The sequence below is a fragment of the Pelodiscus sinensis genome, chromosome 2 (assembly GCF_052426305.1).
Source record: "Pelodiscus sinensis isolate ZL-2025 chromosome 2, ASM5242630v1, whole genome shotgun sequence".
NCBI classification, from domain to species: Eukaryota; Metazoa; Chordata; order Testudines; family Trionychidae; genus Pelodiscus; species Pelodiscus sinensis.
This window is the reverse complement of record NC_143053.1, coordinates 884,471-909,044: the sequence shown is the minus strand read 5'-3', so window position 1 is coordinate 909,044 and position 24,574 is coordinate 884,471. Positions and strand designations below refer to the sequence as shown.

Below are 24,574 nucleotides of genomic sequence, written 5' to 3'. Positions count from 1 at the left end.
GAGGGGCGGGTCTTGGGGAGACTGGACAGGGCTCAGGGGGAGGGGCGGGGCTCGGGGAGACTGGACAGGCTTGGGGATAGGGGTTGGGCTTGGGGAGACTGGACAGGGCTCAGGGGGAGTGGCGGGGCTCAGGGAGAGGGGCGGGTCTTGGGGAGACTGGACAGGGCTCAGGGGGAGTGGCAGGGCTCAGGGAGAGGGGTGGGGCTTGGGGAGACTGGACAGGGCTCAGAGGGAGGGGTGGGGCTTGGGGAGACTGGACAGGGCTCAGGGGGAGGGGCGGGGCTCAGGGAGACTGGACAGGGCTCGGGGAGGGGTGGGGCTCAGGGAGAGGGGCGGGGCTTGGGGAGACTGGACAGGGCTCGGGGAGGGGCGGAGCTCAGGGAGAGGGGCGGGGCTTGGGGAGACTGGACAGGGCTCAGAGGGAGGGGTAGGGCTCAGGGAGAGGGACGGGGCTTGGGGAGACTGGACAGGCTCGGGGAGAGGGGCGGGGCTTGGGGAGACTCGACAGGGCTCAGGGGGAGGGGCGGGGCTCAGGGAGAGGGGCGGGGCTTGGGGAGATGACAGGCTTGGGGAGAGGGGCGGGGCTGGCACTCTTCCTGGAGACATACCGCAGGCGCCTGTGTCTCACGGACCCTCCTCTCTCCGCAGAGACCCTGCTCCAGGAGGCAAGAGGCCAGCCGTGGCCGGAGGGGAGTGCCGAGCGAGACAGCATGGAGCACAAGCGGGCAGTGAATGGGGAGACCAGCCCCCGAGGCGGACACATCCAGCAGAGCCTGCAGCCTGGCAAGCAGGGCAAGATGGGCGTGGAGCCACCCGGGGTGAGAGAGCCCCTGACGGGCACGGGGGCCATCGCTGGGGTCTACAGGGAGGCGTCCAAGCAGACAATGAGCTTCTATGATGCCACCAGGCAGCATTTCCTGATGTCCGAGCCAGCCCTCACCTTCCTGGAGGCTCAGGCAGCCACTGGCTGCCTCCTGGACCCGGTGGGGAACAGGCGGCTCACCGTGGCAGAGGCTGTGCAGCAGGGGCTCGTGGGCCTGGAGCTGCAAGAGAAGCTGCTGTCTGCAGAGAGAGCCGTGACCGGCTTCCTGGACCCCTACACGGGCGAGAAGATCTCGCTCTACCAAGCCATCCAGAAGGAGCTGCTCGGGCGGGAGCAGGGCGCCCGCTGGCTGGAGGTGCAGCTCGCCACAGGGGGCCTCGTGGAGCCAGCCACTGGCCACCGCGTCCCCGTGGAGGTGGCCTGCGAGCGGGGATACTTTGGGGACGAGATGAGCTGGCTCCTCACTGACCCCAGCTCTGCTGCCACCACTGGGTTCCTCGACCCCAACACCAGCGAGAGGGTCACCTACCTGGAGCTTAGGAAACGGTGCAGGATCGATCCGGCCACCAGCCTCCTCCTCCTGCCTCTGAAAATCACCTTCCCGGGGCTGAGAGGGAGAGTGAGCAGCAGCGAGCTGCTCAGCTCCAGCATCATCGACATGGAGACGTTCCAGGCCCTGCAGGAGGGCCGGGTCTCCGTCCAGGAGGTAGCGGAGCGGGGCCCTGTCCAGCAGTACCTGGAGGGCACGGGAGGCATTGCAGGGGTTGTCGTGCTGCCGGCCGGAGAGAGGAAGGGCCTGTACCAGGCACTGGCCGAGCACCTCCTCATGCCAGGCACAGCACTGGCCCTCCTGCAGGCACAGGCAGCCACCGCCTGCCTGACAGAGCCGGCCAAGCAGCAGAGACTCTCCGTCGAGGAGGCTGTCAAGGCTGGCGTGGTGGGACCGGAGCTCTATGAGAAGCTGGCATCTGCTGAGAGATCTGCCACTGGGTACCAAGACCCCTGGACCGGGGAGCTGCTCTCTCTCTTCCAAGCCATGGAGAAGGGGCTCATCGCCAGGGACCAGGGGACTTGCCTCCTGGAAGCCCAGCTGGCCACCGGGGGCCTGATCGACCCCGTCCACAAGCACCGTGTCCCAGTGGAGGTGGCCTGCCAACGGGGCTACCTCGATGAAGAGATGAAGCAGCTCCTCTCCCATCCCACCCATGCCACCAAAGGCTTCTTCGACCCCACCACAAAGGAGACGCTGACCTACGCAGCCCTCTTGGAGAGGTGTGTCACTGACCCCGACACCGGTCTCCGCCTGCTACCGCTCTTCAGAGACAGTGGAGAAGGGACTCGGGACACTCATCCCTTCATTGACCAGAGGACCCGACTGGCTCTGGAAAACACGGCAGTACCCCTGGCCTCTGGCAAGTTCAAGGGGAAGTCAGTGTCCCTCTGGAAACTTCTCTTCTCAGACAACTTCACGAGCGAGCAACGAGCCACGCTGGCCCAGCAGTTCCGCACTGCGAGTCTCTCCCTTCCAGAACTGACTCAAGCCATCAGTGCCACTGTTCAGCAAATGGCTTCCCCCACTAACATCGCCTTCGAAGGCCTGAGGCACAAGGTGACACCTCAGCAGCTCCTGAGCTCCGAAATCATCGACAGGGAGCTGTTTGAGAAGCTGCGCCAAGGAGAGACGTCTGTCGGAGACGTTGTCAGCATGGACACAGTCAGGAAGTACCTGCAAGGGACCAGCAGTATCAGTGGGCTGCTGCTGCCCGAGTCCCATGAGAAAATCAGCATCTATCAGGCAAAGAGGAAAGGCCTGCTCATGCCAGGGACGTCCCTCGTCCTCCTCGAGGCACAGGCTGCCACGGGATTCATTATCGACCCGGTTGCCAACCAGAAATACTCTGTGGAGGAGGCGTTGCGAGCCAGCGTCATTGGCCCAGATGTTTACCATAAGCTGCTGGCCGCAGAGAGAGCAGTCACAGGCTACAGGGACCCCTACACCGGAGACAAGATCTCCCTCTTCCAGGCCATGAGCAAGGGCCACATCGTCAGAGACCACGGCATCCGCCTGCTGGAGGCCCAGATCGCCACCGGCGGCATCATCGACCCCGTGCACAGCCACCGCGTCCCTGTGGAGGTGGCCTATAAGCGGGGCTACTTCGACAAGAAGATGAACCTCATCCTCTCCGACCCCAGCGACGACACCAAGGGCTTCTTCGACCCCAACACGCAGGAGAACCTGACCTACCTGCAGCTGAAGGAGAAGTGCATCACAGAGCCCTCCACCGGACTCTGCCTCCTGCCTCTGAACAGCAAGAAGCGCCAGTTCATTGACAATGCCACCAAGCAAGCCTTCCAGAGCACCTGGCTCCTCGTGAGGTACGGGCGGTTCCGAGGAGAACGGGTCTCCACGTGGGACCTGCTGAACTCCGAGTATTTCAGCGAGGGAAAGCGGCGGGAGATATTTAACCACTACCGGCTGCGGAAGCTCACCCTGGAGCAGATCAGACTCATGTTGGAGGAAGAGATGAAAAAATGGGCCCCCATCAAATTCCCAGCCATGAGAGGCAGCGTCACGGCCTACCACCTGCTAGAAACCGGAATTATAGACAAGGCCCTCTTCCAGAGGGTGCTGGAAGGGGCCGTGAGCCCGGAGGACGTCCTGCGCATGGACTCTGTCCGGAAATACCTCTATGGCTCCGGCAGCATTGGGGGGATCGTGCTCCAGCCGTCAAACCAGAGAATGAGCATCTATGAAGCCCTGAAGCAGAAGATCGTGGGGCCAGGGGTAGCTCTCCCACTGCTCGAGGCCCAGGCCGCTACTGGCTTTGTCATCGACCCCGTGACCAACCAAAAGCTGTGTGTGGACGAAGCCGTAAGGGGAGGGGTTATCGGGCCAGAGCTCCATGAGAAACTGCAGCATGCAGAAGGCGCAGTCACGGGCTACAAAGACCCTTTCACGGGGGAGAAGATTTCCCTCTTCCAAGCCATGAAGAAGGGCCTCATCGCAGACAAACGGGCGATTCCACTCATGGAAGCTCAAATGGCCACTGGAGGCATCATTGACCCGCACCACGGCCACCATGTGCCTGTGGAGTTTGCCCGGAAACAAGGCTACTGGGGTGAGGACATGAGCAAAACCCTGTCTGGCGCTGACAGTGCCAGGGCTTACTGCATCCCTGGCAGCAAGGAGCCAGTGACCTACGCTCAGCTCATGGCGCGTTGCCAGCAGGATGAAAATTCCGGCTTCCGCTTGCTGCCCTTGCCCCAGACGGCTGTGCCCGTGCGCACAGAGGAGCAAATCCAGCAGCTGCTCAAGGAGACCATGGTGAAGGAGAAGGACGTCTCCCTCTGGGAGCTGATCCACTCTGGCTACTTCACTGAGGAACAGAGAAAGGACGTGGTGGAGAAGTTCCGCTCTGAGGAGGCGTCTGTCGGGCAGCTGGTCGCTCTTGTCCTGCAGCACGTGAAGGAGATGGAGATGAAAGCCCACGCGCACATCGCCTTCCAAGGCCTGCGGGGCAGCGTGCCTGCTGTCTGGCTGCTCGATGCTGGCATCATTGCGGAGAAGACCTTCGCAGAGCTGGCCGAGGGAACGCGAGCGGCCAGAGACGTGGCGGAGATGGAGGGCGTGAAGCGATACTTGCAGGGCACAGGGAGCATTGCTGGAGTTCTCGTACAGGCCTCCAAGAAGAAGATGAGCATTTACCAGGCAATACAAAACAATCTCCTGCTGCCTGGCACAGGGCTACTGCTGCTAGCGGCTCAGGCAGCCACCGGAGGCATAATAGACCCAGTGACAAACCAGACACTTGGTGTGGAAGATGCCGTCAAAGCGGCCATTGTCGGAGAGGAGCTCCTGGAGCAGCTGCTCCTAGCAGAGAGGGCAGTGACGGGTTACACAGACCCCTACACTGGGAGCCCCATCTCAGTCTGCCAAGCCGTCAGGAAAGGCCTCGTCCCCATGAGCGATGGCATTCCCTTGCTCGAGGCCCAGCTGGCCACAGGAGGGATCATCGACCCCATCCACCATCACCATCTTCCTCTGCCTGCTGCCTACATGCACAACTTCTACGACGAGGAAATGAACCAGGCCCTGGCCCAGCTCAATGACGACACCAAAGTCTTCTTTGATCCCAACACGAAGGAAAACTTGACTTACCAAGAGCTGAAAGACAGGTGTCTTCCTGACGTGGAGACTGGCCTCTGGCTTCTCCCTCTGTCCGAAGCAACGGCGTTCTATGTGGACCAACAGACCATGGAAGTGCTGAAATCTGTCACGGTCTGTGTCACAGAAGGACGGTTCAAAGGGCAGAGGGTCTCCCTCTGGGATCTTCTCAACTCCGAGTACGTCACAGACGCCAAGCAGAGAGAGCTGGTGGAGCTATACAAAGAGGAGAACATGGCGGCCCTGCAAGAAATCATCACAACGGTTACCACGATCATTGACGTGACCGAGAAGCAAGGCAGGAGATTCACATTCAGGGGCCTGCGGAAGCAGGTGTCTGCCAGTGACCTGTTCCAGGCTCAGCTGATAGACAAGAAAACCCTCGATGAGCTCAATCAGGGACAGAAAACCGTTGAAGAAGTCACAGAGATGGACTCTGTTCGCAGATACCTGGAGGGGGGGAACTTCATAGCCGGCGTGCTAGTACAGCCAGCCAGTGAGAAGATGAGCATCTCCCAGGCGCTGGCCAGAGGGCTGCTGAGGCCGGGCACGGCACTGGTGCTGCTGGAGGCGCAGGCTGCCACCGGGTTCATCATCGACCCGCTGAAGAACGAGAAGCTGTCTGTGGAGCAAGCGCTGGCAGCCGGGCTCATAGGACGACAGGATTATGAGAAGCTGCTCTCGGCTGAGAGAGCGGTGACCGGATACACTGACCCCTACACAGGACACAAGATCTCCCTCTTCCAGGCCATAAAGAAAGACCTGATCGTCAGAGACCACGGCATCCGCCTGCTGGAGGCCCAGATCGCCACCGGCGGCATCATCGACCCCGTGCACAGCCACCGCCTGCCCGTGGAGGTGGCCTACAAGCGGGGCTACTTCGACCAGGAGATGAGCCAGATCCTCTCCGACCCCAGCGACGACACCAAGGGCTTCTTCGACCCCAACACACAGGAGAACCTGACCTACATGCAGCTCCTGGAGAGGTGTGTCCCCGACCCCGACACGGGGCTGTACATGCTCCAAGTAGTGAAGCCCGGGGGGACATACTTCTATATAGATGAGTCAATGAAAGAATTTTTTAACTCAAAACCCATCGAAATGCAAGTTGGGAAATTCAGAGGCCAAACTGTGTCCCTGTGGGACCTGCTCTGCTCTCAGTACGTCTCCGCACAGAGAAGAACGGAGCTAGCGCAGCAATACAAATGTAACACCCTGACACTAGACCAGCTCACCACAGCCGTCATCACGATGATCGAGGAAACAGAAGAGAGAGGCCGAGCCCTGCGGGTGAAGGGCCTCAGAGGAGACGTGCCAGTGTCAGACTTGGTCAGCGCGGAGATCATTGACCAAGCCACACTGGACAAACTGCACCACGGAACGCTCCCCATCCACAACCTCCACCACATGGACTCTGTCAAGCGGTACCTGCAGGGAACGGGGAGCATTGCTGGGGTGCTGCTGCCAGCCACGCAAGAGAGGATGAGCATCTGCCAGGCCATGGAGAGAGGTCTCCTGACCCTAGAATCAGCGCTGTTGCTGCTGGAGGCGCAGGCTGCCACCGGGTTCATCATTGACCCGCTCAAGAACAAGAAGATGTCCGTGGAGGAAGCCGTCTCCGCTGGCCTGGTGGGCAGGGAGATTCGGGAGAAGCTGCTCTCGGCCGAGAGAGCGGTGACGGGATACAGAGACCCCTCCACAGGAAACAAGATCTCCCTCTTCCAGGCCATGAAGAAAGACGTAGTTGAGAAGGAGCAAGCCATCCACTTGCTGGAGGCCCAATTTGCCACCGGCGGCATCATTGACCCTGTGCACAGCCACCGCCTGCCCATGGAGGTGGCCTACAAGCGGGGCTGTTTGGATGATGACACATATCTCCTGATTTCTGATCCAGAACATGGCAGCAAGGGATTTATGGATCCGAACACCCATGAAAACCTCAGTTATGCTCAGCTCATCCAGCGATGTAGTAAAGACCGAGATACGGGACTGCACCTACTCCAGATAGTAGAAAAGAAGGAAGACTATTTCTACATTGATGAGCAAACCAAAAATATTATGGTATCTACCATGGTTAAAGTGCCAGTAGGAAAATACAGAGGACAGACACTATCTCTATGGGCACTCCTCTGTTCTGAATACGTCACTGAGGAAAAGAGAAAGGAATTGGTTCAAGAATACAAACAACAATCCACAGTTATATTACGGAAGATAACAGATGCACTTTTCAACATTATACATGAAATAGAGAGGGGCAGAAAAGAAATATGGTTCCAAGGCATTAGACAAAAAATCACTGCATCAGAACTACTCAGTGCACAGATAATTACTGAGGACACTATGCAGAAATTACAGGAAGGAAAAAAGACTGCTCATGACATAGCAAAGATGGATTCCGTAAAGAGATACCTCGAAGGAACTAGCTGCATTGCCGGAGTCCTTGCGCCGTCCAAGGCAGACCCGGCCAAGACCGAGAAGATGAGCATCTACCAGGCCATGCGGAAGGGGATTCTGAGGCCGGGCACGGCGCTGGTGCTGCTGGAGGCGCAGGCTGCCACCGGGTTCATCATCGACCCGCTGAAGAACGAGAAGCTGTCCGTCGACAAAGCCTCCTCTGCCGGCCTGGTGGGCGTGGAGATTAAAGAGAAGCTGCTCTCGGCCGAGAGAGCGGTGACCGGATACACTGACCCCTACACAGGACACCAGATCTCCCTCTTCCAGGCCATGAAGAAAGACCTGATCGTCAAAGACCACGGCATCCGCCTGCTGGAGGCCCAGATCGCCACCGGCGGCATCATCGACCCCGTGCACAGCCACCGCGTCCCGGTGGAGGTGGCCTACAAGCGGGGCTACTTCGACCAGGAGATGAGCCAGATCCTCTCCGACCCCAGCGACGACACCAAGGGCTTCTTCGACCCCAACACGCAGGAGAACCTGACCTACATGCAGCTCCTCAGCAGGTGTGTCCCAGACCCCGACACGGGCCTCCTCATGCTCCAGCTCATGCACAAAGGCTCCGTCCTCTTCCAGCTGGACCAGCAAACCCGGATCTCCTTACAGTCTGCCCCCGCCGCCGTCAGCGTGGGGCTCTTCCAGGGCCAGAACGTGACCGTGTGGGAGCTCCTCTTCTCCAGATACGTCCCCGAGCACAAGAGGCAGGCGCTTCTGAAGCAGTACAAAGTGGGGACGCTGAGCCTTCAGGAAATGACAACCCTCCTCACCACCCTCGTCACCGAGGCAGAGGAAAAGAGCGGCGGAGAGCCCAGGCGCGGGAAGGGTCTGAGCACGCCGAGGGCAACGTCCCCGAAAGCCCAGGCTGCCCATTCTCAGAGGGACGGGAAACGGGAAGAGGCCTTGAAGACGACGACGGTCGACGGGCCCCTGGGTGAGTTCCGAGGGCGAAAGGTCTCCGTGTGGGATCTGCTCTTCTCCAAATACGTCCTTGAGGAGAGAAGACAAGAGCTTCTCCAGCAGTACACAGCAGGTTCGCTCGCCATCCCCGAAATGATAGCCATCCTCACCGCCAGCATCGCCCAGGCCGAAGGGAAAAGCAGCAAGCTCCCCGCAGGCAGGAAAGCCTCCGGGAAAGAGGCCACCCCGCCCTCGGAGAAAGTCAAGGACGCCCCCTCCCGCGAAGAGCAGCAAACGGAAAAGGTCTTAAAGTCGACCCTGGTGGAAGTAGCGGCGGGTGAGTTCCACGGACACAAGGTCTCCGTGTGGGACCTGCTCTTCTCCAAGTACATCCCCGAAGAGAAGAGGAAGGAGCTCCTGGAGCTGCACAGCGCTGGGGTATTAACCACGGACCAAATGAAAACCATCGTCACCACCATCGTCACCAAAACAGAGGAGGAAAGTCGCCGTCTCCCCGGACACGGGGAAAGCCCCAGCGCGGAGACGACAAGGGCAGAGGAAACTGAGACGCCCCGCTCGCCGCACGACAAACGTTTGGAGAAGGCCCTGCGGTCGGAGACGGTTGACGTTCCCGTCGGGCAATTCAAGGGGCAGGCGGTTTCCTTGTGGGAGCTCCTCTTCTCCAGCTACGTCTCTGAAACCAAAAGACAGGAGCTGCTGGAGAAGTACCGAGCAGGAGCACTGACCCTTCCGGAAATGACAACCCTCCTCAGCACCCTCATCGCCGAGACGGAGGAGAAGAGCGGCAAACAGCCCAGAGGGGCGGAAGGTGCCTGCCGAGCGGAGAGGGCTTCCGGGAGCGCTGCCACCGCCCCTTCTCCCCGGGACCAACCAGGGGAAAAGGCTCTGCGGCTCACGACCCTCGAGGTGTCGGTCGGCGAGTTCCGAGGGCGAAAGGTCTCCCTGTGGGAACTTCTCTTCTCCAAATACCTCTCGGAAGAGAAGAGGCAGGAGCTCCTGGAGAGGCACAGAGCAGGGACCGTGACTCCGGAGGAGCTGGTCAGAATCCTCACCACCATCGTGGAGGAGACAGAAGAGAGAAGCAGCAAACTGAAGTTCTCGGGCCTCAGGAGGCAGGTGACGGCCTCCGAACTGTTCGACTCTGACATTATTGACCGGGACACTTTGACCGAACTCACCCAGGGCACCAAGACGGTGCAGGAGATCACGGAGATGGATTCCGTAAAGAGATACCTCGAAGGAACTAGCTGCATTGCCGGAGTCCTTGCGCCGTCCAAGGCAGACCCGGCCAAGACCGAGAAGATGAGCATCTACCAGGCCATGCGGAAGGGGATTCTGAGGCCGGGCACGGCGCTGGTGCTGCTGGAGGCGCAGGCTGCCACCGGGTTCATCATCGACCCGCTGAAGAACGAGAAGCTGTCCGTCGACAAAGCCTCCTCTGCCGGCCTGGTGGGCGTGGAGATTAAAGAGAAGCTGCTCTCGGCCGAGAGAGCGGTGACCGGATACACTGACCCCTACACAGGACACCAGATCTCCCTCTTCCAGGCCATGAAGAAAGACCTGATCGTCAAAGACCACGGCATCCGCCTGCTGGAGGCCCAGATCGCCACCGGCGGCATCATCGACCCCGTGCACAGCCACCGCGTCCCGGTGGAGGTGGCCTACAAGCGGGGCTACTTCGACCAGGAGATGAGCCAGATCCTCTCCGACCCCAGCGACGACACCAAGGGCTTCTTCGACCCCAACACGCAGGAGAACCTGACCTACATGCAGCTCCTCAGCAGGTGTGTCCCAGACCCCGACACGGGCCTCCTCATGCTCCAGCTCATGCACAAAGGCTCCGTCCTCTTCCAGCTGGACCAGCAAACCCGGATCTCCTTACAGTCTGCCCCCGCCGCCGTCAGCGTGGGGCTCTTCCAGGGCCAGAACGTGACCGTGTGGGAGCTCCTCTTCTCCAGATACGTCCCCGAGCACAAGAGGCAGGCGCTTCTGAAGCAGTACAAAGTGGGGACGCTGAGCCTTCAGGAAATGACAACCCTCCTCACCACCCTCGTCACCGAGGCAGAGGAAAAGAGCGGCGGAGAGCCCAGGCGCGGGAAGGGTCTGAGCACGCCGAGGGCAACGTCCCCGAAAGCCCAGGCTGCCCATTCTCAGAGGGACGGGAAACGGGAAGAGGCCTTGAAGACGACGACGGTCGACGGGCCCCTGGGTGAGTTCCGAGGGCGAAAGGTCTCCGTGTGGGATCTGCTCTTCTCCAAATACGTCCTTGAGGAGAGAAGACAAGAGCTTCTCCAGCAGTACACAGCAGGTTCGCTCGCCATCCCCGAAATGATAGCCATCCTCACCGCCAGCATCGCCCAGGCCGAAGGGAAAAGCAGCAAGCTCCCCGCAGGCAGGAAAGCCTCCGGGAAAGAGGCCACCCCGCCCTCGGAGAAAGTCAAGGACGCCCCCTCCCGCGAAGAGCAGCAAACGGAAAAGGTCTTAAAGTCGACCCTGGTGGAAGTAGCGGCGGGTGAGTTCCACGGACACAAGGTCTCCGTGTGGGACCTGCTCTTCTCCAAGTACATCCCCGAAGAGAAGAGGAAGGAGCTCCTGGAGCTGCACAGCGCTGGGGTATTAACCACGGACCAAATGAAAACCATCGTCACCACCATCGTCACCAAAACAGAGGAGGAAAGTCGCCGTCTCCCCGGACACGGGGAAAGCCCCAGCGCGGAGACGACAAGGGCAGAGGAAACTGAGACGCCCCGCTCGCCGCACGACAAACGTTTGGAGAAGGCCCTGCGGTCGGAGACGGTTGACGTTCCCGTCGGGCAATTCAAGGGGCAGGCGGTTTCCTTGTGGGAGCTCCTCTTCTCCAGCTACGTCTCTGAAACCAAAAGACAGGAGCTGCTGGAGAAGTACCGAGCAGGAGCACTGACCCTTCCGGAAATGACAACCCTCCTCAGCACCCTCATCACCGAGACGGAGGAGAAGAGCGGCAAACAGCCCAGAGGGGCGGAAGGTGCCTGCCGAGCGGAGAGGGCTTCCGGGAGCGCTGCCACCGCCCCTTCTCCCCGGGACCAACCAGGGGAAAAGGCTCTGCGGCTCACGACCCTCGAGGTGTCGGTCGGCGAGTTCCGAGGGCGAAAGGTCTCCCTGTGGGAACTTCTCTTCTCCAAATACCTCTCGGAAGAGAAGAGGCAGGAGCTCCTGGAGAGGCACAGAGCAGGGACCGTGACTCCGGAGGAGCTGGTCAGAATCCTCACCACCATCGTGGAGGAGACAGAAGAGAGAAGCAGCAAACTGAAGTTCTCGGGCCTCAGGAGGCAGGTGACGGCCTCCGAACTGTTCGACTCTGACATTATTGACCGGGACACTTTGACCGAACTCACCCAGGGCACCAAGACGGTGCAGGAGATCACGGAGATGGATTCCGTAAAGAGATACCTCGAAGGAACTAGCTGCATTGCCGGAGTCCTTGCGCCGTCCAAGGCAGACCCGGCCAAGACCGAGAAGATGAGCATCTACCAGGCCATGCGGAAGGGGATTCTGAGGCCGGGCACGGCGCTGGTGCTGCTGGAGGCGCAGGCTGCCACCGGGTTCATCATCGACCCGCTGAAGAACGAGAAGCTGTCCGTCGACAAAGCCTCCTCTGCCGGCCTGGTGGGCGTGGAGATTAAAGAGAAGCTGCTCTCGGCCGAGAGAGCGGTGACCGGATACACTGACCCCTACACAGGACACCAGATCTCCCTCTTCCAGGCCATGAAGAAAGACCTGATCGTCAAAGACCACGGCATCCGCCTGCTGGAGGCCCAGATCGCCACCGGCGGCATCATCGACCCCGTGCACAGCCACCGCGTCCCGGTGGAGGTGGCCTACAAGCGGGGCTACTTCGACCAGGAGATGAGCCAGATCCTCTCCGACCCCAGCGACGACACCAAGGGCTTCTTCGACCCCAACACGCAGGAGAACCTGACCTACATGCAGCTCCTCAGCAGGTGTGTCCCAGACCCCGACACGGGCCTCCTCATGCTCCAGCTCATGCACAAAGGCTCCGTCCTCTTCCAGCTGGACCAGCAAACCCGGATCTCCTTACAGTCTGCCCCCGCCGCCGTCAGCGTGGGGCTCTTCCAGGGCCAGAACGTGACCGTGTGGGAGCTCCTCTTCTCCAGATACGTCCCCGAGCACAAGAGGCAGGCGCTTCTGAAGCAGTACAAAGTGGGGACGCTGAGCCTTCAGGAAATGACAACCCTCCTCACCACCCTCGTCACCGAGGCAGAGGAAAAGAGCGGCGGAGAGCCCAGGCGCGGGAAGGGTCCGAGCACGCCGAGGGCAACGTCCCCGAAAGCCCAGGCTGCCCATTCTCAGAGGGACGGGAAACGGGAAGAGGCCTTGAAGACGACGACGGTCGACGGGCCCCTGGGTGAGTTCCGAGGGCGAAAGGTCTCCGTGTGGGATCTGCTCTTCTCCAAATACGTCCTTGAGGAGAGAAGACAAGAGCTTCTCCAGCAGTACACAGCAGGTTCGCTCGCCATCCCCGAAATGATAGCCATCCTCACCGCCAGCATCGCCCAGGCCGAAGGGAAAAGCAGCAAGCTCCCCGCAGGCAGGAAAGCCTCCGGGAAAGAGGCCACCCCGCCCTCGGAGAAAGTCAAGGACGCCCCCTCCCGCGAAGAGCAGCAAACGGAAAAGGTCTTAAAGTCGACCCTGGTGGAAGTAGCGGCGGGTGAGTTCCACGGACACAAGGTCTCCGTGTGGGACCTGCTCTTCTCCAAGTACATCCCCGAAGAGAAGAGGAAGGAGCTCCTGGAGCTGCACAGCGCTGGGGTATTAACCACGGACCAAATGAAAACCATCGTCACCACCATCGTCACCAAAACAGAGGAGGAAAGTCGCCGTCTCCCCGGACACGGGGAAAGCCCCAGCGCGGAGACGACAAGGGCAGAGGAAACTGAGACGCCCCGCTCGCCGCACGACAAACGTTTGGAGAAGGCCCTGCGGTCGGAGACGGTTGACGTTCCCGTCGGGCAATTCAAGGGGCAGGCGGTTTCCTTGTGGGAGCTCCTCTTCTCCAGCTACGTCTCTGAAACCAAAAGACAGGAGCTGCTGGAGAAGTACCGAGCAGGAGCACTGACCCTTCCGGAAATGACAACCCTCCTCAGCACCCTCATCGCCGAGACGGAGGAGAAGAGCGGCAAACAGCCCAGAGGGGCGGAAGGTGCCTGCCGAGCGGAGAGGGCTTCCGGGAGCGCTGCCACCGCCCCTTCTCCCCGGGACCAACCAGGGGAAAAGGCTCTGCGGCTCACGACCCTCGAGGTGTCGGTCGGCGAGTTCCGAGGGCGAAAGGTCTCCCTGTGGGAACTTCTCTTCTCCAAATACCTCTCGGAAGAGAAGAGGCAGGAGCTCCTGGAGAGGCACAGAGCAGGGACCGTGACTCCGGAGGAGCTGGTCAGAATCCTCACCACCATCGTGGAGGAGACAGAAGAGAGAAGCAGCAAACTGAAGTTCTCGGGCCTCAGGAGGCAGGTGACGGCCTCCGAACTGTTCGACTCTGACATTATTGACCGGGACACTTTGACCGAACTCACCCAGGGCACCAAGACGGTGCAGGAGATCACGGAGATGGATTCCGTAAAGAGATACCTCGAAGGAACTAGCTGCATTGCCGGAGTCCTTGCGCCGTCCAAGGCAGACCCGGCCAAGACCGAGAAGATGAGCATCTACCAGGCCATGCGGAAGGGGATTCTGAGGCCGGGCACGGCGCTGGTGCTGCTGGAGGCGCAGGCTGCCACCGGGTTCATCATCGACCCGCTGAAGAACGAGAAGCTGTCCGTCGACAAAGCCTCCTCTGCCGGCCTGGTGGGCGTGGAGATTAAAGAGAAGCTGCTCTCGGCCGAGAGAGCGGTGACCGGATACACTGACCCCTACACAGGACACCAGATCTCCCTCTTCCAGGCCATGAAGAAAGACCTGATCGTCAAAGACCACGGCATCCGCCTGCTGGAGGCCCAGATCGCCACCGGCGGCATCATCGACCCCGTGCACAGCCACCGCGTCCCGGTGGAGGTGGCCTACAAGCGGGGCTACTTCGACCAGGAGATGAGCCAGATCCTCTCCGACCCCAGCGACGACACCAAGGGCTTCTTCGACCCCAACACGCAGGAGAACCTGACCTACATGCAGCTCCTCAGCAGGTGTGTCCCAGACCCCGACACGGGCCTCCTCATGCTCCAGCTCATGCACAAAGGCTCCGTCCTCTTCCAGCTGGACCAGCAAACCCGGATCTCCTTACAGTCTGCCCCCGCCGCCGTCAGCGTGGGGCTCTTCCAGGGCCAGAACGTGACCGTGTGGGAGCTCCTCTTCTCCAGATACGTCCCCGAGCACAAGAGGCAGGCGCTTCTGAAGCAGTACAAAGCGGGGACGCTGAGCCTTCAGGAAATGACAACCCTCCTCACCACCCTCGTCACCGAGGCAGAGGAAAAGAGCGGCGGAGAGCCCAGGCGCGGGAAGGGTCCGAGCACGCCGAGGGCAACGTCCCCGAAAGCCCAGGCTGCCCATTCTCAGAGGGACGGGAAACGGGAAGAGGCCTTGAAGACGACGACGGTCGACGGGCCCCTGGGTGAGTTCCGAGGGCGAAAGGTCTCCGTGTGGGATCTGCTCTTCTCCAAATACGTCCTTGAGGAGAGAAGACAAGAGCTTCTCCAGCAGTACACAGCAGGTTCGCTCGCCATCCCCGAAATGATAGCCATCCTCACCGCCAGCATCGCCCAGGCCGAAGGGAAAAGCAGCAAGCTCCCCGCAGGCAGGAAAGCCTCCGGGAAAGAGGCCACCCCGCCCTCGGAGAAAGTCAAGGACGCCCCCTCCCGCGAAGAGCAGCAAACGGAAAAGGTCTTAAAGTCGACCCTGGTGGAAGTAGCGGCGGGGGAGTTCCACGGACACAAGGTCTCCGTGTGGGACCTGCTCTTCTCCAAGTACATCCCCGAAGAGAAGAGGAAGGAGCTCCTGGAGCTGCACAGCGCTGGGGTATTAACCACGGACCAAATGAAAACCATCGTCACCACCATCGTCACCAAAACAGAGGAGGAAAGTCGCCGTCTCCCCGGACACGGGGAAAGCCCCAGCGCGGAGACGACAAGGGCAGAGGAAACTGAGACGCCCCGCTCGCCGCACGACAAACGTTTGGAGAAGGCCCTGCGGTCGGAGACGGTCGACGTTCCCGTCGGGCAATTCAAGGGGCAGGCGGTTTCCTTGTGGGAGCTCCTCTTCTCCAGCTACGTCTCTGAAACCAAAAGACAGGAGCTGCTGGAGAAGTACCGAGCAGGAGCACTGACCCTTCCGGAAATGACAACCCTCCTCAGCACCCTCATCGCCGAGACGGAGGAGAAGAGCGGCAAACAGCCCAGAGGGGCGGAAGGTGCCTGCCGAGCGGAGAGGGCTTCCGGGAGCGCTGCCACCGCCCCTTCTCCCCGGGACCAACCAGGGGAAAAGACTCTGCGGCTCACGACCCTCGAGGTGTCGGTCGGCGAGTTCCGAGGGCGAAAGGTCTCCCTGTGGGAACTTCTCTTCTCCAAATACCTCTCGGAAGAGAAGAGGCAGGAGCTCCTGGAGAGGCACAGAGCAGGGACCGTGACTCCGGAGGAGCTGGTCAGAATCCTCACCACCATCGTGGAGGAGACAGAAGAGAGAAGCAGCAAACTGAAGTTCTCGGGCCTCAGGAGGCAGGTGACGGCCTCCGAACTGTTCGACTCTGACATTATTGACCGGGACACTTTGACCGAACTCACCCAGGGCACCAAGACGGTGCAGGAGATCACGGAGATGGATTCCGTAAAGAGATACCTCGAAGGAACTAGCTGCATTGCCGGAGTCCTTGCGCCGTCCAAGGCAGACCCGGCCAAGACCGAGAAGATGAGCATCTACCAGGCCATGCGGAAGGGGATTCTGAGGCCGGGCACGGCGCTGGTGCTGCTGGAGGCGCAGGCTGCCACCGGGTTCATCATCGACCCGCTGAAGAACGAGAAGCTGTCCGTCGACAAAGCCTCCTCTGCCGGCCTGGTGGGCGTGGAGATTAAAGAGAAGCTGCTCTCGGCCGAGAGAGCGGTGACCGGATACACTGACCCCTACACAGGACACCAGATCTCCCTCTTCCAGGCCATGAAGAAAGACCTGATCGTCAAAGACCACGGCATCCGCCTGCTGGAGGCCCAGATCGCCACCGGCGGCATCATCGACCCCGTGCACAGCCACCGCGTCCCGGTGGAGGTGGCCTACAAGCGGGGCTACTTCGACCAGGAGATGAGCCAGATCCTCTCCGACCCCAGCGACGACACCAAGGGCTTCTTCGACCCCAACACGCAGGAGAACCTGACCTACATGCAGCTCCTCAGCAGGTGTGTCCCAGACCCCGACACGGGCCTCCTCATGCTCCAGCTCATGCACAAAGGCTCCGTCCTCTTCCAGCTGGACCAGCAAACCCGGATCTCCTTACAGTCTGCCCCCGCCGCCGTCAGCGTGGGGCTCTTCCAGGGCCAGAACGTGACCGTGTGGGAGCTCCTCTTCTCCAGATACGTCCCCGAGCACAAGAGGCAGGCGCTTCTGAAGCAGTACAAAGCGGGGACGCTGAGCCTTCAGGAAATGACAACCCTCCTCACCACCCTCGTCACCGAGGCAGAGGAAAAGAGCGGCGGAGAGCCCAGGCGCGGGAAGGGTCCGAGCACGCCGAGGGCAACGTCCCCGAAAGCCCAGGCTGCCCATTCTCAGAGGGACGGGAAACGGGAAGAGGCCTTGAAGACGACGACGGTCGACGGGCCCCTGGGTGAGTTCCGAGGGCGAAAGGTCTCCGTGTGGGATCTGCTCTTCTCCAAATACGTCCTTGAAGAGAGAAGACAAGAGCTTCTCCAGCAGTACACAGCAGGTTCGCTCGCCATCCCCGAAATGATAGCCATCCTCACCGCCAGCATCGCCCAGGCCGAAGGGAAAAGCAGCAAGCTCCCCGCAGGCAGGAAAGCCTCCGGGAAAGAGGCCACCCCGCCCTCGGAGAAAGTCAAGGACGCCCCCTCCCGCGAAGAGCAGCAAACGGAAAAGGTCTTAAAGTCGACCCTGGTGGAAGTAGCGGCGGGGGAGTTCCACGGACACAAGGTCTCCGTGTGGGACCTGCTCTTCTCCAAGTACATCCCCGAAGAGAAGAGGAAGGAGCTCCTGGAGCTGCACAGCGCTGGGGTATTAACCACGGACCAAATGAAAACCATCGTCACCACCATCGTCACCAAAACAGAGGAGGAAAGTCGCCGTCTCCCCGGACACGGGGAAAGCCCCAGCGCGGAGACGACAAGGGCAGAGGAAACTGAGACGCCCCGCTCGCCGCACGACAAACGTTTGGAGAAGGCCCTGCGGTCGGAGACGGTCGACGTTCCCGTCGGGCAATTCAAGGGGCAGGCGGTTTCCTTGTGGGAGCTCCTCTTCTCCAGCTACGTCTCTGAAACCAAAAGACAGGAGCTGCTGGAGAAGTACCGAGCAGGAGCACTGACCCTTCCGGAAATGACAACCCTCCTCAGCACCCTCATCGCCGAGACGGAGGAGAAGAGCGGCAAACAGCCCAGAGGGGCGGAAGGTGCCTGCCGAGCGGAGAGGGCTTCCGGGAGCGCTGCCACCGCCCCTTCTCCCCGGGACCAACCAGGGGAAAAGACTCTGCGGCTCACGACCCTCGAGGTGTCGGTCGGCGAGTTCCGAGGGCGAAAGGTCTCCCTGTGGGAACTTCTCTTCTCCAAATACCTCTCGGAAGAGAAGAGGCAGGAGCTCCTGGAGAGGCACAGAGCAGGGACCGTGACTCCGGAGGAGCTGGTCAGAATCCTCACCACCATCGTGGAGGAGACAGAAGAGAGAAGCAGCAAACTGAAGTTCTCGGGCCTCAGGAGGCAGGTGACGGCCTCCGAACTGTTCGACTCTGACATTATTGACCGGGACACTTTGACCGAACTCACCCAGGGCACCAAGACGGTGCAGGAGATCACGGAGATGGATTCCGTAAAGAGATACCTCGAAGGAACTAGCTGCATTGCCGGAGTCCTTGCGCCGTCCAAGGCAGACCCGGCCAAGACCGAGAAGATGAGCATCTACCAGGCCATGCGGAAGGGGATTCTGAGGCCGGGCACGGCGCTGGTGCTGCTGGAGGCGCAGGCTGCCACCGGGTTCATCATCGACCCGCTGAAGAACGAGAAGCTGTCCGTCGACAAAGCCTCCTCTGCCGGCCTGGTGGGCGTGGAGATTAAAGAGAAGCTGCTCTCGGCCGAGAGAGCGGTGACCGGATACACTGACCCCTACACAGGACACCAGATCTCCCTCTTCCAGGCCATGAAGAAAGACCTGATCGTCAAAGACCACGGCATCCGCCTGCTGGAGGCCCAGATCGCCACCGGCGGCATCATCGACCCCGTGCACAGCCACCGCGTCCCGGTGGAGGTGGCCTACAAGCGGGGCTACTTCGACCAGGAGATGAGCCAGATCCTCTCCGACCCCAGCGACGACACCAAGGGCTTCTTCGACCCCAACACGCAGGAGAACCTGACCTACATGCAGCTCCTCAGCAGGTGTGTCCCAGACCCCGACACGGGCCTCCTCATGCTCCAGCTCATGCACAAAGGCTCCGTCCTCTTCCAGCTGGACCAGCAAACCCGGATCTCCTTACAGTCTGCCCCCGCCGCCGTCAGCGTGGGGCTCTTCCAGGGCCAGAACGTGACCGTGTGGGAGCTCCTCTTCTCCAGATACGTCCCCGAGCACAAGAGGCAGGCGCTTCTGAAGCAGTACAAAGCGGGGACGCTGAGCCTTCAGGAAATGACAACCCTCCTCACCACCCTCGTCACCGAGGCAGAGGAAAAGAGCGGCGGAGAGCCCAGGCGCGGGAAGGGTCCGAGCACGCCGAGGGCAACGTCCCCGAAAGCCCAGGCTGCCCATTCTCAGAGGGACGGGAAACGGGAAGAGGCCTTGAAGACGACGACGGTCGACGGGCCCCTGGGTGAGTTCCGAGGGCGAAAGGTCTCCGTGTGGGATCTGCTCTTCTCCAAATACGTCCTTGAAGAGAGAAGACAAGAGCTTCTCCAGCAGTACACAGCAGGTTCGCTCGCCATCCCCGAAATGATAGCCATCCTCACCGCCAGCATCGCCCAGGCCGAAGGGAAAAGCAGCAAGCTCCCCGCAGGCAGGAAAGCCTCCGGGAAAGAGGCCACCCCGCCCTCGGAGAAAGTCAAGGACGCCCCCTCCCGCGAAGAGCAGCAAACGGAAAAGGTCTTAAAGTCGACCCTGGTGGAAGTAGCGGCGGGGGAGTTCCACGGACACAAGGTCTCCGTGTGGGACCTGCTCTTCTCCAAGTACATCCCCGAAGAGAAGAGGAAGGAGCTCCTGGAGCTGCACAGCGCTGGGGTATTAACCACGGACCAAATGAAAACCATCGTCACCACCATCGTCACCAAAACAGAGGAGGAAAGTCGCCGTCTCCCCGGACACGGGGAAAGCCCCAGCGCGGAGACGACAAGGGCAGAGGAAACTGAGACGCCCCGCTCGCCGCACGACAAACGTTTGGAGAAGGCCCTGCGGTCGGAGACGGTCGACGTTCCCGTCGGGCAATTCAAGGGGCAGGCGGTTTCCTTGTGGGAGCTCCTCTTCTCCAGCTACGTCTCTGAAACCAAAAGACAGGAGCTGCTGGAGAAGTACCGAGCAGGAGCACTGACCCTTCCGGAAATGACAACCCTCCTCAGCACCCTCATCGCCGAGACGGAGGAGAAGAGCGGCAAACAGCCCAGAGGGGCGGAAGGTGCCTGCCGAGCGGAGAGGGCTTCCGGGAGCGCTGCCACCGCCCCTTCTCCCCGGGACCAACCAGGGGAAAAGACTCTGCGGCTCACGACCCTCGAGGTGTCGGTCGGCGAGTTCCGAGGGCGAAAGGTCTCCCTGTGGGAACTTCTCTTCTCCAAATACCTCTCGGAAGAGAAGAGGCAGGAGCTCCTGGAGAGGCACAGAGCAGGGACCGTGACTCCGGAGGAGCTGGTCAGAATCCTCACCACCATCGTGGAGGAGACAGAAGAGAGAAGCAGCAAACTGAAGTTCTCGGGCCTCAGGAGGCAGGTGACGGCCTCCGAACTGTTCGACTCTGACATTATTGACCGGGACACTTTGACCGAACTCACCCAGGGCACCAAGACGGTGCAGGAGATCACGGAGATGGATTCCGTAAAGAGATACCTCGAAGGAACTAGCTGCATTGCCGGAGTCCTTGCGCCGTCCAAGGCAGACCCGGCCAAGACCGAGAAGATGAGCATCTACCAGGCCATGCGGAAGGGGATTCTGAGGCCGGGCACGGCGCTGGTGCTGCTGGAGGCGCAGGCTGCCACCGGGTTCATCATCGACCCGCTGAAGAACGAGAAGCTGTCCGTCGACAAAGCCTCCTCTGCCGGCCTGGTGGGCGTGGAGATTAAAGAGAAGCTGCTCTCGGCCGAGAGAGCGGTGACCGGATACACTGACCCCTACACAGGACACCAGATCTCCCTCTTCCAGGCCATGAAGAAAGACCTGATCGTCAAAGACCACGGCATCCGCCTGCTGGAGGCCCAGATCGCCACCGGCGGCATCATCGACCCCGTGCACAGCCACCGCGTCCCGGTGGAGGTGGCCTACAAGCGGGGCTACTTCGACCAGGAGATGAGCCAGATCCTCTCCGACCCCAGCGACGACACCAAGGGCTTCTTCGACCCCAACACGCAGGAGAACCTGACCTACATGCAGCTCCTCAGCAGGTGTGTCCCAGACCCCGACACGGGCCTCCTCATGCTCCAGCTCATGCACAAAGGCTCCGTCCTCTTCCAGCTGGACCAGCAAACCCGGATCTCCTTACAGTCTGCCCCCGCCGCCGTCAGCGTGGGGCTCTTCCAGGGCCAGAACGTGACCGTGTGGGAGCTCCTCTTCTCCAGATACGTCCCCGAGCACAAGAGGCAGGCGCTTCTGAAGCAGTACAAAGCGGGGACGCTGAGCCTTCAGGAAATGACAACCCTCCTCACCACCCTCGTCACCGAGGCAGAGGAAAAGAGCGGCGGAGAGCCCAGGCGCGGGAAGGGTCCGAGCACGCCGAGGGCAACGTCCCCGAAAGCCCAGGCTGCCCATTCTCAGAGGGACGGGAAACGGGAAGAGGCCTTGAAGACGACGACGGTCGACGGGCCCCTGGGTGAGTTCCGAGGGCGAAAGGTCTCCGTGTGGGATCTGCTCTTCTCCAAATACGTCCTTGAAGAGAGAAGACAAGAGCTTCTCCAGCAGTACACAGCAGGTTCGCTCGCCATCCCCGAAATGATAGCCATCCTCACCGCCAGCATCGCCCAGGCCGAAGGGAAAAGCAGCAAGCTCCCCGCAGGCAGGAAAGCCTCCGGGAAAGAGGCCACCCCGCCCTCGGAGAAAGTCAAGGACGCCCCCTCCCGCGAAGAGCAGCAAACGGAAAAGGTCTTAAAGTCGACCCTGGTGGAAGTAGCGGCGGGGGAGTTCCACGGACACAAGGTCTCCGTGTGGGACCTGCTCTTCTCCAAGTACATCCCCGAAGAGAAGAGGAAGGAGCTCCTGGAGCTGCACAGCGCTGGGGTATTAACCACGGACCAAATGAAAACCATCGTCACCACCATCGTCACCAAAACAGAGGAGGAAAGTCGCCGTCTCCCCGGACACGGGGAAAGCCCCAGCGCGGAGACGACAAGGGCAGAGGAAACTGAGACGCCCCGCTCGCCGCACGACAAACGTTTGGAGAAGGCCCTGCGGTCGGAGACGGTTGACGTTCCCGTCGGGCAATTCAAGGGGCAGGCGGTTTCCTTGTGGGAGCTCCTCTTCTCCAGCTACGTCTCTGAAACCAAAAGACAGGAGCTGCTGGAGAAGTACCGAGCAGGAGCACTGACCCTTCCGGAAATGACAACCCTCCTCAGCACCCTCATCACCGAGACGGAGGAGAAGAGCGGCAAACAGCCCAGAGGGGCGGAAGGTGCCTGCCGAGCGGAGAGGGCTTCCGGGAGCGCTGCCACCGCCCCTTCTCCCCGGGACCAACCAGGGGAAAAGGCTCTGCGGCTCACGACCCTCGAGGTGTCGGTCGGCGAGTTCCGAGGGCGAAAGGTCTCCCTGTGGGAACTTCTCTTCTCCAAATACCTCTCGGAAGAGAAGAGGCAGGAGCTCCTGGAGAGGCACAGAGCAGGGACCGTGACTCCGGAGGAGCTGGTCAGAATCCTCACCACCATCGTGGAGGAGACAGAAGAGAGAAGCAGCAAACTGAAGTTCTCGGGCCTCAGGAGGCAGGTGACGGCCTCCGAACTGTTCGACTCTGACATTATTGACCGGGACACTTTGACCGAACTCACCCAGGGCACCAAGACGGTGCAGGAGATCACGGAGATGGATTCCGTAAAGAGATACCTCGAAGGAACTAGCTGCATTGCCGGAGTCCTTGCGCCGTCCAAGGCAGACCCGGCCAAGACCGAGAAGATGAGCATCTACCAGGCCATGCGGAAGGGGATTCTGAGGCCGGGCACGGCGCTGGTGCTGCTGGAGGCGCAGGCTGCCACCGGGTTCATCATCGACCCGCTGAAGAACGAGAAGCTGTCCGTCGACAAAGCCTCCTCTGCCGGCCTGGTGGGCGTGGAGATTAAAGAGAAGCTGCTCTCGGCCGAGAGAGCGGTGACCGGATACACTGACCCCTACACAGGACACCAGATCTCCCTCTTCCAGGCCATGAAGAAAGACCTGATCGTCAAAGACCACGGCATCCGCCTGCTGGAGGCCCAGATCGCCACCGGCGGCATCATCGACCCCGTGCACAGCCACCGCGTCCCGGTGGAGGTGGCCTACAAGCGGGGCTACTTCGACCAGGAGATGAGCCAGATCCTCTCCGACCCCAGCGACGACACCAAGGGCTTCTTCGACCCCAACACGCAGGAGAACCTGACCTACATGCAGCTCCTCAGCAGGTGTGTCCCAGACCCCGACACGGGCCTCCTCATGCTCCAGCTCATGCACAAAGGCTCTGTCCTCTTCCAGCTGGACCAGCAAACCCGGATCTCCTTACAGTCTGCCCCCGCCGCCGTCAGCGTGGGGCTCTTCCAGGGCCAGAACGTGACCGTGTGGGAGCTCCTCTTCTCCAGATACGTCCCCGAGCACAAGAGGCAGGCGCTTCTGAAGCAGTACAAAGCGGGGACGCTGAGCCTTCAGGAAATGACAACCCTCCTCACCACCCTCGTCACCGAGGCAGAGGAAAAGAGCGGCGGAGAGCCCAGGCGCGGGAAGGGTCCGAGCACGCCGAGGGCAACGTCCCCGAAAGCCCAGGCTGCCCATTCTCAGAGGGACGGGAAACGGGAAGAGGCCTTGAAGACGACGACGGTCGACGGGCCCCTGGGTGAGTTCCGAGGGCGAAAGGTCTCCGTGTGGGATCTGCTCTTCTCCAAATACGTCCTTGAGGAGAGAAGACAAGAGCTTCTCCAGCAGTACACAGCAGGTTCGCTCGCCATCCCCGAAATGATAGCCATCCTCACCGCCAGCATCGCCCAGGCCGAAGGGAAAAGCAGCAAGCTCCCCGCAGGCAGGAAAGCCTCCGGGAAAGAGGCCACCCCGCCCTCGGAGAAAGTCAAGGACGCCCCCTCCCGCGAAGAGCAGCAAACGGAAAAGGTCTTAAAGTCGACCCTGGTGGAAGTAGCGGCGGGGGAGTTCCACGGACACAAGGTCTCTGTGTGGGACCTGCTCTTCTCCAAGTACATCCCCGAAGAGAAGAGGAAGGAGCTCCTGGAGCTGCACAGCGCTGGGGTATTAACCACGGACCAAATGAAAACCATCGTCACCACCATCGTCACCAAAACAGAGGAGGAAAGTCGCCGTCTCCCCGGACACGGGGAAAGCCCCAGCGCGGAGACGACAAGGGCAGAGGAAACTGAGACGCCCCGCTCGCCGCACGACAAACGTTTGGAGAAGGCCCTGCGGTCGGAGACGGTCGACGTTCCCGTCGGGCAATTCAAGGGGCAGGCGGTTTCCTTGTGGGAGCTCCTCTTCTCCAGCTACGTCTCTGAAACCAAAAGACAGGAGCTGCTGGAGAAGTACCGAGCAGGAGCACTGACCCTTCCGGAAATGACAACCCTCCTCAGCACCCTCATCGCCGAGACGGAGGAGAAGAGCGGCAAACAGCCCAGAGGGGCGGAAGGTGCCTGCCGAGCGGAGAGGGCTTCCGGGAGCGC

The 24,574-nt window shown here is 60.9% G+C and overlaps 1 protein-coding gene across 1 annotated transcript in view; it reads left to right on the top strand.

Annotated features, from left to right (window-relative positions):
- The window catches only part of EPPK1 (epiplakin 1), a 45,060-nt gene that overhangs the window by 12,901 nt on the left and 7,585 nt on the right, over positions 1-24,574 (top strand). The window contains exon 2 of the mRNA XM_089775916.1: positions 649-24,540. Within this exon, the coding sequence (XP_089632042.1) occupies positions 711-24,540 (23,830 nt within the window). The 5' untranslated portion in view covers positions 649-710. The remainder of the gene's footprint in view (positions 1-648; positions 24,541-24,574) is intronic.